Source organism: Zingiber officinale, chromosome 4A, assembly GCF_018446385.1.
Source record: "Zingiber officinale cultivar Zhangliang chromosome 4A, Zo_v1.1, whole genome shotgun sequence".
NCBI lineage: Eukaryota > Viridiplantae > Streptophyta > Magnoliopsida > Zingiberales > Zingiberaceae > Zingiber > Zingiber officinale.
In genome coordinates, this window is record NC_055992.1 from 143100427 (window position 1) to 143114766 (window position 14340).

Consider the following 14340-nt stretch of genomic DNA (forward strand, 5'->3'; position numbering starts at 1 on the left):
TATTTGATTCTTCAATTTTTTTTCTTCTAATAATTTTTTCTTGAATATCCATGAGCACTAACATGTCAAGCAGACCCATGAGAAATTTTTCTACACCCTTTTCTGCAAGATTTTTATCTCCCGTTGTGCAACCTCAAATTGAAGCAGAAAGTTTCCAACTAGACCTAGAGTTAATTTTCATGATACAAGGTCACAAATTTGGAGGAGAAGTATCAGAAAATCCTTATCTGCATCTTGAAACATTTTTAGAGATTTGTGATATGGTGAAATGTGAAGGAGTGTCAGCAGATGCAGTTCGATTGATGGCATTCCCTTTTAGTATCAAGGATAAAGCAAGGACTTGGTTATATTCACTCCATCCTCAATTACAAGTTGAGAATAATTGGAGAAGCAATTTCTGAATCATTTTTTTCCTCCAAGCATAACAGTGTATATGAGGAATTACATAACAAATTTTGCTCAGGCATATAGAGAATCATTGTTTGAAGCATGGGATAGATTCAAGAGTCTTCAAAGAAAGTTCCCTCATCATGGTTTTGAAAAATGGTTGATTCTGCACATATTCTATGGGAGAATTTCTTTCTCAGACAAGAGTTTATTGGATTCATCAGCTAGAGGTTCTTTTATGGACAAAAGTATAGATGAAGCATATATGTTAATTGATCAAGTGACATTGAACCTCCATGAATGATCGAACATAAGTTGGATGAAATCTCCCTCAAACATTCAAGAAGTGCAAGCCATAAATGCTATAGATCCTGTCAAACAAATTGTAACTCAACCATCTACGAGTTTTGAAAATCACAAGTCACAGAACAGGGAGTTCAAATATTTAGGGGCAAAGATTGAAAGTATTGTTTCAAATTGGTTTAAAGAAGATCCTCCTCCTTCGCAGACAAGATCTAGTGAAAAGTGTGATGATGTTAGGTTGAGAATTGAAAAAAATCATGAAGAACTTCTGAAGAAGGACATGTTTAGAATTGAAGAGAAGAACAATAGAAAACCACATGAACTCAGTTCTATTATTCCAGGAGGTTCCCAAATGCCACAAGTACCTTTCCCTCAACGATTGATCATACCAACACTAGATAAGCAAGTTGAATCTCCTCCACAAGCTAAAAGGGAATATGGGAAATTAGAAATACCTTTCCCAAGACCTTCACTAAGGGTTCCTTTTCCACAAAGGTTAGTGGGGATCAATGAGAACTATGACTTTAAAAAATTCTATGACACTGGTAAGGTTAAGTGCAGGTTTTTGAATTTATATAAAGATGAAGACTTTTCAGATGAGGATTATGAAGATAATGCAGTGGTAAATAAGTTTTCAGATCTACCTCCAAATTTTATAGGGTGTTGTAGTGACATTAAATTTTCAAATGATGAATGTGATGTGGTAGATCAATTTAAAACTGCAAGGGAAGTTATTGATCCTCCTATAGTTGATTCTCCTATTGATGATATTGATGTGGGGTTTTTTTTTTGATGTTTATGTTAATGATGTTGATATGTAACAATGTGTAGGGAGTTGTGTTGTGGAAGCAACATCTCAAGAATCACCTCTTTTGTCCACACAATCCTTAGATGTTGTAAGAGTTGCAAGGATTGAGCATGTTGTGGACTAATGTGTAGGGACTCATGTAGATATGGTTGAGTCTCAAGAATCATCATCTTTGATATCACCAACACCTGAGCCAGAGCCAGAACCATCATTTGATTCAGAGGAAATCACATCCACATGTTTAGAAATATCAGGTATCTCTCAGCAAAGCAAGGTAAGTACTTCTTGTGATCTCTTGGATAATTTTATAAAGGTACCTATTATTGACTTTGTTGGATGTGATTCAGTTTTTATTTCTTATTATGCTTATCTTAATATGGTTATGACTCTATCTTATCTAATATGTTTGTGGGAGATTTGTATTTTCTTTGCATGTGTAAATTTCACTTAGGCTAATAATTGGAAGCTCACACTGAACCGTCTTCGACCACCTGAAAGAACTTCAAAGAAGACGAAGATGGAGAGAGCAATACTTCATTTTGTAATTCTTATATTGAAAGCTCCCTCCATAATAAGAGCCCTTGGTAGGAGGGTGTTGAAGTATCTTACCCCTCCAAGAGCGAGATTTAGATGAATCTAATGAGGTGGTCGAGCTAATGACCTTAAACAAGCACTTCTTGGGAGGCAACCCAAGTTCATTTTCCTTGTTTTCATTTATCTTTAGTTCTTTCTACTTTCATTTCATTCTTTATAATAAACATGTATCCTCTATTTAATTTTTTATTATCAATCTTCTTTTATAGGACTCAAAGATTAGGAGGAATGCAACTACATGATAGAGAAATTAATGACATGGGCATTTGGCATGCATCATTTAATAACTTCTCTTACTTTTTATCTCCTCTACATTGTTTTTAGTTTTCATTGGGACAATGAAAAGTTTAAGTCTGGGGGGATGCATTAGTGCATTTGAATTGATTTGTTTGTTTTTGTTTTTGCTTATGTCTTGCATTTTGTTTTGAAAATTTTTGTGGCATACATCTTGAGAACATCAAAACTTCACTTATATGTTTTCTTGTCTTCAAGTTAAAATGTTAGCACGTTTATTATCTAGATTCATGATGTTTTAAGTAATGTTAGTAGTATTCTTAATGAACCTCTTTTCTCTATCTTGAGTAGCATGAAATAAGCTAAGTATCATATGGAGATAAGTTTGACATTTGACTTGACCTTAAGGATCTTACCTTCACTTCACTATACTTGATGCTTGAATGATTGATATCATTGAAATAGTCATGATTCATCTTGTTTGTTTAGTACTTGGTTTCCATGGTGATTTCTCAAACTTCATTTTGGTTACTGGATGAGGCTCAAATCATGTAAGCTCATTTGGAAAAATCAAAATATCCCAACATTTGTGCTAAAAGTACATTTGAAAATAAGTTTTGCACAATGCAAATACTTATGAAAAAAGTGAAAAAAATAGAAAAAAAGTGAATAAGGGATATAAAAAACTATTGTTGTGAGTGGAATCTAGCAAGTCACCCCTTTGAGACCGAGTTAGGTTACTGGGGAAATGACTGCTTAGCTTCTTTTGAGATTGAGCACATCTTTGAGACCTTGGGTTGATTGAGAAATATGAACCAAGTGTTTGACAAGTAAGTGTCTATCACTGGTTACTTGTCTATCACTGGAAACATTAGGAATTCAAATTTGATGACGACTTAACTAGGACATAGATTGAAACTTGAAGAGTTTTGAGTTACCTTGCACTGTGCATAAGAGACTTATGCTTGAGCCATACTTAGCTTGTTTTCATGATCATGCTTGTTAATGAAACTTTTCGATAGAGTTAGGAGAATGAATTAGGGATATAAGAGCATAGTAAAACATATGAATTTAGATTGCAGCATTTTGTTTGAGGACAAGCAAAGGTTTAAATCTGGGAGTGTGATGTGCGTAGATTATATACACCTTTTATGCATGTTTGGACGCACATTCACATACTTTGCACATGCTTTGTCTACATATTTTCGTACTTCTAGCTTTTTTTTTAGCATATTTAATCTTTTTATTCAGAGATCTGCTTTTGTGCATTTTTTGTACACAATGGTCGAATTTGGTGAAGGATTCATATTCGAGGTCAAATCTGCAAGTGAAGCTAGAGAGGAAGGTGTCATTCCTTAACCTCACACGACCCTACCATGGGGGGTTGCCCAGGCCGTGTGGAGAGCCCAGGCCGTGTGGCTGCAGTAGAGGTGGAAGTTGCCACAGCTGTGTGAACCTCACACAATCGTGCTAAGATTTGAAGCCAGAAAGACCATGGTCGTGTACACTACACGACCATGCAAGCCATCCAGAGCTGAAGCCTTACACGGTCGTGTAGATCTACACGGTCGTGCAAGGTTTCCAGAGACCAAGAAGACTCTAGTCGTGTGCACCACACGACCATGCGAGGTTTCCAGAGGCAGAGGCAGTGCAGGCCATGTAGATCTACACGGCCGTGCAAGGGAAGCAGAAGCAGTGTGTGCCACGACCGTGTATCACACATAGTCGTGTAAGGAAGGCAGAGAAGGGAGTGGCCTTGGCCGTGTGAACCTCATACGACCGTACCTCAGGGTCGTGTGGCGCCCAAACCTCCCCTCTATATAAGGTCTCCTTCATGAATTGAAAGGGGATCTTCTCCCTTTTGGGAGGGAAACAAGATTGGGGCGTTCCTTACCATTCTTGGAGGGATTTCCCGCGATCTAAGGACAGATCTTCACCGAATCGACTCCGGGGAAAGCAAGGATTGGATCTGAAGACGTTCTTCTTTGTAGATAAGTTTTCTTTCTCTCTTTTCTTGGATTTGAGGGGTAAGAATGCTTGTAATCTTCATCTCTTGGGGTTTCTTTCCTTGTTTTATGGAGTAGATTTCTTGTTCTAGGATGGAGGGAGTAATTGTAAGGATGATTTGATGTAAAACTCTTATAGATGTGCCAATTTCCTATTTCTATTATTTTGTCCTGTTTGTATCTATTCTTTCTTGTGTACGGATTGTTGTGATTAGGGCTTAATTACCATGCTTGATTGAATGTTTGAATATCTTGTGGATCTTGTAGAGGTAATACCTCATTCGATTTTCTGAGGGACGTTCGTGACAGGAACATGCCCGTGTAAGGACATTTGAGGGGTAATCTTGAAGGGAAAATTAGGTATTTCAAGAAGGTAGGATAGATTGTATGTGTTTATATATTATATCTTAATGCGGTTGAGGAGTGATGAATTCTATGTTGATTTTCCGAGGGACGCACGTGACAGGCGAGCTCGTGTAAGGACAACATATGTTCATTCCTAATTGATCACATTTAGGTATAGATTTCAATCCTAGGTCGGTTGTCTATTGCAAGAGAGAACCGGCAACCTTCTACAAATGGTGGACAATTGAGGAATAAGATTTGGTAGATCATTTACATTGAACAATCCTTAGAAGGAAACCAAAACTCCTAGAACATACCCTTTATCATTGCCCTATTTCTTGTTTCTTATTCTTTCATTTCTTTGTTTACATTTCATAGTTACACTTAGATTTTGTAAATCAATTGATTGGTTGTTTAGCTTACTCGCGTTGAGACATCTTTAGTGCTTATTCCAGTCCCTGTGGATTCGATATCTTTTATTATTACTTACGACATATCCGTACACTTGCGGAGAGTCAACAATTATATGTAAATAAAAAGTTTTGACAGCCTTCGGACTATACGGTTCTGACTTCATATTTTCTCTGGAAACCCTAGGTCGAACCGACGCCTAATGTTTCCTCACAAGGGAACGCATCATCACCTACTCCTCTCAAGAGAGTTTACCTGTTGCCAGATCGGTCCTCCAGACTGACTGGACTTTCTGCCTAGGGTTACCACCCCCTAGGACCTAAGGTTACTACCCCCTAGGGTTTTCCATAACCTAGGGTTACCACACCTAGGGTTTTTCAGCTTCCTAACCACAGCTAGGACTTTCCATCACCTAGGGTTACCGCCCTCTAGGACCTAGGGTTACCACCCCTAGGGTTTTTCCACCTGCCTAGAATCCGCTACGATCTTTACCTAAGACAACTTAGGACTTTTCTGCAAACTCATTCAAACTTGTTAGACAACAAGATATCTTAACTTTTGAATCCTTTGGCATTATCAGAACACAGGTTTAATCATCTAGTGCTTCCTACACCAATATCTAATTCTTATTCTGCGGAAGGAGCCTTCCATACATTGAAAGTGTCTTCTATGAATAGTGCTAAGGCGCCTTCCACTGTTTGAAGGTGTCTTCCACTGCTTGAAGGCACCTTCCACTGCTTAAAGGCGCCTTCCATCCCCTGAAAGGCACCTCGGGTACTGTTCACTCGAGGCTTTTTGTGCTTTTCTTGCCTTGTAAAACATGTTAGTCCAATAGACTAAATAATAACCTGCAAGACAAGTGTTAGCATAATGATACTAAGTAGTAATTATACCCTATCTCTCCCGAGACCAGGATCTAGTCAAGATCTTAGTTTAAGGATCCGAAATGGACCTAAACTAGATCGACGCCTACTGTCCCGTAACCGGGATGCGTCTTCACCGAGTCACTCTCCTCTAGTGACTTATCTTCACTTACCAATTTGCAGTCGGTTGACTAGCCTCACGACCCACCGGGTCTTCATGCCAGTTGTCAAGTCCGCAGACTCAACTGAACTTCTGCCAGTTGTCACCGGACTTCCTACCAGATATCAAGTTGGTCCCTTGACTTATCTGAACTTTGCACCAGCTATTCAATCCCGTGGACCCAGACCCAACTGAACTTCTGCCCGGTTGTCACCGGACTTCCTACCAGATATCAAGTTGGCCCGTTGACTTATCCGGACCTTGCACCAGCTATTCAATCTCGTGGACCTAGCTGTATTTCAGTCTGGTATTTGGTCCTTCAGACTCGTCAATTTCTGCACTCTTGGTAAAGCACTTAGATCACAAAGGCACCTAACTTAACTCACTTATCATTTATCAAAACTTGAATTAGACCGTTAGTACAAATTGCACCAATATAATCATCTTGTCTCTCTTTCTTAAATCTCTCATACTGTGTTTTTTCAATCAGAGATAGCATCGAGTCATCACACAGCTCAACATAGCCTTTTTCTATAACCTCCCAAACATCATAAGCTCTAAGAAGCGGCTTCATTTTGATACTCCAATTATCATAATTAATCGCCTTGAGTACCAAAACTTGGAAGTTTTGATACCACTTTGTTGGAAAAAAAAGGATTACCAAAGAAGAAATGCACTCTACATGGAAAAGAAGAATAAAAAAAAATATAAACTCAACTTGCTTTTATTTATTGAAAAAATATTATATTTATAGATTTACGGGATAAGCACTAATCTTAAATACATTGAATGTAAACCATTTTTTCTTTTACCACCTCATCATATTCTATCTCTATTTTACAAATTCTCATTAATAATTACCAACTCATCATATTATATATATATGCCAACTAAAAGGGGGTTGAATATACGACGCCCCACAAATTGATAGCTTCCTACACTTGTTAGTTTACGCAGCTGAATAATACAAAACAAGTAAGCTAAAGACAATAAGAAAAGCACAAACCGCTAACACGTTCGTTTACGTGGTTCGAAAATAATTTGCTCCTACTCCATGGTTGTCCATAAGGCGGTCAGTGGATTAGTCACCGGAAACTCCGGCTAACTCAACCCTCCTTGTGGGTGGAGAAACCTCACCATAACACTCACCAAGAACACTTGGATACAAAGGAAACCTTGAGCACTTAGTGACTACTAATTAGACTTTAACAAAGTCTAATTTCGTCACATTCGTCGGTTATCCCAAGCTCCTTCTTATAGAGCTTGGAAGAAAATAACCCTGCTATTTTACCGTTACTAGTCGATTGGTCCTTGCACCAGTCGACTGGTGCCACAGAAGCTCTCTGTGCTCATCCCTATTCGACTAATCCCAGTACCAGTCGACTGGTACAACTCTAAACCTAGGATTCCCTTTCCCGAGTACATTTCTCTCGCACTCGGACCCTCACGACTCATTTGACTCTTCTTCTTCACAGCTTTGACCTTTTGCTTTCAAGTTTACTTCTTTTGACTCTCATCCTTCAGATGCATCCAAGCCTGTGGCTCGTCCTAATGTCATCCTTCGCGTATGTCTCGAAGTGTGCTTCCCTTGGCTCTTGTCCTTACCGTCTTGTCAATGATCTCACGGATACTCCATCCTTCACCGAACCCAAAACCATTAAACTGAATCATATGTGTATCCTACAAATCTATATACTCACATACATATATCAAATAACGAGGATAATCCTAACTTAAACCTTTTATCCAAATATTAAAATATATCGTCGCACATAATCGAACATTGTAAATTAAATAAAATTTATTTGCTCAAATCAATTGCTGTGGTCATTAAAACCTTCTTAATGAATTACAACAGCAACCGTACGTAATCCAGATAGGTAACAACTGGCTAGCGGACGAAGACGCTGTGCAGTAGCAATCACAACGCCAGTGAATAATAACTAAAGATCAGATGAATTGAAGTGGCAACAAGCATGCAGTAATTACAGCAGCTTGACCACCTCGGGGATGTCCACTGGGTAGCGGTGGATGCACTCCGCCCACGGCCCCTCCACCGGCGTTTCCACCGAGCGGAGGCACCGCCACACCGCGCTGTTGCACTTGAACCCGCTGCCGAAGCCGATCATCCACACGCGGTCCCCGCGGCGCATGCGGCCCTTGGCCTCGATGTACCCCAGCTCGTACCACAGCGAGCTGCTCGACGTGTTCCCGAACCGGTGCAGGGCCATGCGCGACGCCTCGACGTGTTCCGACGACAGACGAAGGCTGCGCTGCAGCTCGTCGATCACGGCTCTGCCTCCGGCGTGGATGCAGAAGTGCTCGAAGGCGCGCGTGAAGTCGGGGATGTAAGGCCTCCACCCTGGCCGCGCCCCGGCCATGATCAAGCGCCGACGCACGAGACTGGCCAGGAAGCGCAGCTGCTCCGTCACCGGCAGAACCAGTGGACCCACTGTCGTGATGTTGGTTCGCAGCGCCTCCCCCGCGATGGCCATGAGGTCCTTGGAAAGGCTAATCCCGGAGTTGCCGTCGCGGTCCTCCTCCTCGTTCACGCAGCGGTAGGCTTGGTCGTCGGCTCCTCTGTGGGTGCGCACCACGTGAAGCAGGCGGTACTTGGCGCGGCCGCGGTCCCTCCGGCGGTTGGACAGCAGAACCGCGGCGGCGCCCATGCGGAAGAGGCAGTTGGGGAGCAGCATCGAGCGTTCATTGCCGGTGTAGTAATTGGGCGTGATGATCTCGGTGGAGACGACGAGGGCGTAGGAGTTTGGATGCGCCTGCAGGAGGTCGCGCGCGAGGTCGATGGAGATCAGCCCCGCGCTGCAACCCATGCCGGAGAGGTTGAAGCTCAGGATGTTGCTCCGCAGCTTGTACCTGTTGACCACCATGGCCGACAACGACGGCGTGGGCGAGAAGAGACTGCAGTTGACGACGAGAATGTCCACGTCCTTGGGCTTGAGGCCAGTCTTGGCGATGAGCTGGTCGAGAGCGGAGAAGATGACGAGCTCTGCCTCGGCGCGGGCAGTCCCCAGGGAGTTACGCGGGGGGATGTAGTGGTTATCCGGCGGGAGGCAGGTCTCCTCGCCGAGGCCGGAGCGCTCCAGAATACGCAGCTGGAATCGGACACTCTTCTCGTCGAAGAAGGGCATGAGGCGCGCGTGCTCGAGGTAGGTGGCGAAGGGGACGCGGCAGTTTGGGGCCGGGAGGAAGCAGGCGAAGTCGACCAGGAAGATGGGACGCGGCCGCGACATGAAGTAGGCGGTGGCGACCAGAACGAGGAGGAAAACGGTGGCCAGAGTGTGGACGGCGCTCAGGCCTTGGGCTCGGCGCCAGAGGGAGACGACCTCTGCCGGATCCAGCTTCAGCGCTTCGAGGAGGAGGGCCGCCATGACGGGGATGAGGACCAAGGTCACCAACTTGCTGATCACGTACCGGTACCCCAGCTTGACATACTTGAGCTTCACCGAGCTCAAGAACTCCGGCAATGGCTCCGACGACGACGTCATGCTGCAGTGTAGTAGCTAGCTAGCGAGGGAGGGGTTGATGTATAGAGATAAATGTGCGAGCTAATTATTTATGTCCGTGGAGCAATGAATGCGAGTAGGTCGCCATCCCTTCAGATCTATCTACCCTTTCGATATCTTTACATTCTTAATTATACGGCAAAAATTAATATTAAAATGTGGCTCATAAAAAGGACCCCATTGTGGGTGTATATAAAATCAAAGCAGCACCTTCAATCTATTTCACACTAAAAAATCCACGGTTATTTAATATATCAAAGTTATTAAATGGTCCTATATTTGAAATAGTTATGTATTTACGGATTGCCATATTAGAAGTCAGTTAAAGTCGTCAACTAATTAGATTTTGAGTCTTTGAGTTTTAATGTATCTAATTGGGTGATTTCTATATTTATGATGGACTAAAATGGAAAATACTAACGAATACGATCCTCTAATAACATGAGCCATGTTCTATTCTCTTCTGAATCTTGCCATCAGAGAGTACCGATCGAGAGAACATTGAAGGAGTCTCTCAAGGGATTGATCACTCTAAAAGGTTATTAAGTATTTTGAATTCAGGTACGCTTTTGCATATTTATTGATTAATTCCTAATGATTAAACGTGAAAGATCTAAGGTTTTATATGTGATGATTTTCACAAAAGATAATCATATTCTTGTTCTAACAAGTGATATATGAGTCTCCATGTTTTATCATTAAGTGTTGGATATTGGAGTCTTAAATGGACCAAAAATGATTTTGAGGAAGGAAGCCATCAATTGTTGAAAGTCGTAATTGACTTCAAAATTGAAATCTACGATTCGCGTATATAGATTTAGACTATTAATTTGCTCAAAACCGATTAAGGGTGAATGAGAAATTAATGTTTAAAGTCGGCCCAAAATAACATTTATTATTCATTAATAAAGTGCATGGGAGAATAGTCCCACATCGGAAATTCTCGATGTGTATTCTCTACTTATTAATGAAGATGTGTTAATGGAGTTAACACAAAAATAAAAGGACAGGTGCTCCCTTAGCCCAGGGCGAGCAGGTGCTCGCACCTGTGAGCCGGCCACGTGCGCAATGGGCGCTTTGTAGGCGCACTTCGCGGGGAGCATTGGGGAGCTTAAATCTTTCAGTATAAATAGAACCCTCCAGATGATGGAATATTCACTCAATCCTCTCTTCTCTTCCTCAAGCATTCATCTCATCTTGTGCATTCAAGAGTCCAAGAAGTCTACTAGAAGGTTCGCTGGTCTCGGAAGTCGGAGTGCTACGATTCCGAGACGTTCGTCGTCGTTGTATCTTGGGAACGAATTGCAACAATCCGTTAAGCACCGTAGCGGAGCAATATCGTTTACGGAGATAGTGTCGAACACTAGCCTCGACGATCAGTTTGTATACTCCAGAAGCTACCCGGGAATAACAGTCGTAAACGATATTTCGTGCAAACTGATATGGCTACCAACGACATTCCGACAGCCTTTCCGACCGTCGTTCCGACCGCCATTCTGACAACCATTCCGCACGGAGAAAAGCCGGAGAAATTCACCGGAATCGACTTCAAAAGATGGCAGCAGAAGATGCTGTTTTATCTAACAACGCTAAACCTTGTACGATTTTTGCACGAAGACACGCCAACCGCTACAGAAGGTAGTAAGGCTGCTAGCGATGCGTGGTCTCACGGAGATTTTCTGTGCCGCAATTATATACTCAACGCCTTGGACAACACGTTATATAACGTATATTGTTCTCTGGAGACGGCGAAATCTTTGTGGGAATCCCTTGAGAAGAAATACAAGACCGAAAATGCTGGATTAAAGAAATTCATCGTCGGTCGGTTTCTGGATTTCAAGATGGTGGACTCAAAAAGCGTCTCATCTCAAGTCCAAGATATGCAATTAATACTGCATGATCTGGACGTCGAAGGCATGAAGCTAAACGAGACATTCGCAGTTGCTGCGGTAATTGAGAAGCTCCCTCCGTCATGGAAGGATTTCAAGAATTACCTAAAGCACAAGCAAAAGGAGATAGGGCTGCAAGACCTGATCCTGAGGCTACAAATAGAGGAGGATAATCGAAAGTTATCTGACTCCAGAGGAACCAAGCGGACTATAGACGAAATGTCCAACCTGGTCGAGCCGAACGCTAAAAAGCCGAAGCAGTTCAAAAAGAAGGCTCAAGCAAAGAAGTTCAAAGGCTCTTGCTACAACTGTGGAAAGGCAGGACACCTGTCCAAGGACTGCAGACGCCCAAAGAAGCCAACCAAGGGGCCAAAGGATGCTGCGAATCATGTCGCAACCTCTCTTGACGACTTGGATCTCACTGCGGTTATATTTGAAGCCAACTTGGTGGATACCAACCCGAAGCAGTGGTTCATTGATACTGGATCAACTCGTCATATCTGTTCCGATAAGGCGATGTTCTCCAAGTATACTCCGATAAATGGCAGGAAGCTCTATATGAGTAATTTCACGACGTCGCCAATTGTTGGACTCGGAAAGGTTGTTCTGAAGATGACGTCCAGAAAGGAGCTAACACTCATTGATGTACTCCATGTTCCCGACATCAGTAAGAACCTAGTTTCTGGAGCGGCATTGGTCAAGGCCGGATTTAGGCTAGTGTTCCAGTCAGACAACTTTGTACTTACGAAGAATGGTGTCTTCGTAGGAAAGGGGTTCCTAGAAAAGGGTCTATTCAAAATGGTTGTAATGTCTGTACTCCGAAATTTTGATCGTAATAAAATAAATGCTTCCAGCTATGTTGTTGAGTGTTTTAATTTATGGCATGATCGACTCGGACATGTGCATAATAATACTCTCAAACGTCTCGTCAAATTAAATTTATTACCAAACGTCAATGTTGACGGAACACACAAATGTGAAGTGTGCGTGGAAGCGAAAATGACGAAACTACCTTTTCATTCGGTGGAAAGGACAACAACTCCTCTAGAGTTGATACATAGTGATCTATGTGACTTGAAATTTGTGCAAACTAGAGGAGGTAAAAAATATTTTATTACTTTTATCGATGACTGCACAAAGTTCTGTTATGTCTTTCTTTTAAGAAGTAAAGACGAAACCCTAGAGGCGTTCAGAACCTATAAAACAGAAGTTGAAAACCAACTTGACAAACGAATTAAAATAATTCGAAGCGATAGAGGTGGAGAATATGGTGCACCGTTTGATGAATTTTGTACAGAATCTGGCATTATCCATCAAACAACGGCGCCTTACTCACCTCAATCAAACGGTGTTGCCGAACGTAAAAAATCGGACACTAAAAGAAATGATGAATGCCTTGTTGATAAATTCAGGCTTACCTCAAAACTTGTGGGGGGAAGCAATATTATCGGTAAATCACATTCTCAACATAATCCCTCATAAGAAAAATGATAAAACTCCATATGAACTATGGAAAGGTCGCGAGCCATCGTACAAATACCTGAAAGTGTGGGAGTGCTTGGCAAAGGTCGAAGTACCTAAACCAAAGCAAGTAAAGATTGGACCTAAAACGTTCGATGCGGTATTTGTCGGATATGCCCATAATAGTAGTGCATATCGTTTCCTAGTTCACAAATCAGACATTCCTTATATACATGTGGGAACAACCATAGAATCTCGGAATGCGATATTCTTTGAAAACGCATTCCCAAATAAAAAGGGAAACGTTGAAAGTGATAACAACGGAAGTTCAAACAAAAATGACGTTACCGAACTTAGCTGTTATAAAAGGACTATTGACGATCAAAGTGAAGAGTCACGTCGTAGCAAACGGGCTAGAGTTGAGAAATCGTTCGGGCCAGATTTCATGACTTTCATGTCAGAAATGGAACCAAGAACATTAAGTGAAGCTCTCTCTAGACCCGATGCTCCAATGTGGAAAGAAGCTGTCAATAGTGAAATTGAGTCTATCATGAATAATCATACTTGGGAATTAGTAGACCTTCCTTCTGGTAATAAACCATTAGGTTGTAAGTGGATACTAAAACGTAAGTATAAAGCTGATGGATCAATTGACAAGTATAAGGTCAGACTTGTAGCCAAGGGGTACAAGCAAGAGGAAGGCCTTAATTACTTCGATACATACTCACCGGTGACAAGGATTACGTCCATACGAGTGCTAATAGCCATTGCAGCACTGTATGACCTTGAAATACATCAAATGGATGTTAAGACTGTGTTCTTAAATGGTGAGTTGGAAGAAGAAATTTATATGGAGCAACCCGAAGGGTTCATGGCTCCTGAAATGAGAAAAAGGTGTGTCGACTTGTTAAGTCGTTGTACGAACTTAAGCAAGCGCCTAAACAATGACACGAAAAATTTGACAAAGTAATGCTGTCAAACGAATTCAGAATAAATGAATGTGACAAATGCATTTATGTCAAAAACACACCTGAAGGCTATGTAATTGTCTGTCTATACGTAGACGACATGCTAATAATGGGCAGTAATCATGATGTAATCATGACTACAAAGAAAATGTTGACCAGAAATTTTGATATGAAAGATATGGGTCAAGCAGATGTTATATTGGGAATTAAAATTCTCAGGACATCAGAAGGGATAGTTTTAACATAATCCAATTATGTAGAATCTGTATTGAAAAAATTCAATGCGTACGATCTCTCTACAGTGAAAACACCTATGGATCTAAGTCAACACTTAGCGAAAAACCATGGTGAGATCATATCGCAGTTGGAATATTCTCGGATAATAGGCAG

At 41.7% G+C, this 14340-nt stretch overlaps 1 protein-coding gene and 1 non-coding gene across 2 annotated transcripts; both read right to left on the reverse strand.

Annotated features, from left to right (window-relative positions):
• Positions 1 to 431: 431 nt before the first annotated feature.
• Positions 432 to 537, reverse strand: LOC121973921. Its single transcript, XR_006109826.1, has one exon. It is a non-coding gene; the product is annotated as a small nucleolar RNA R71 (small nucleolar RNA).
• Positions 538 to 7920: 7383 nt separating this feature from the next.
• LOC121971538 (3-ketoacyl-CoA synthase 6-like) lies at positions 7921 to 9682 on the reverse strand. Its single transcript, XM_042522864.1, has one exon. The coding sequence runs from the start codon at positions 9612 to 9614 to the stop codon at positions 8097 to 8099; it is 1518 nt and encodes a 505-aa protein (XP_042378798.1). The 5' UTR covers positions 9615 to 9682; the 3' UTR covers positions 7921 to 8096.
• Between the last annotated feature and the right edge of the window lie 4658 nt (positions 9683 to 14340).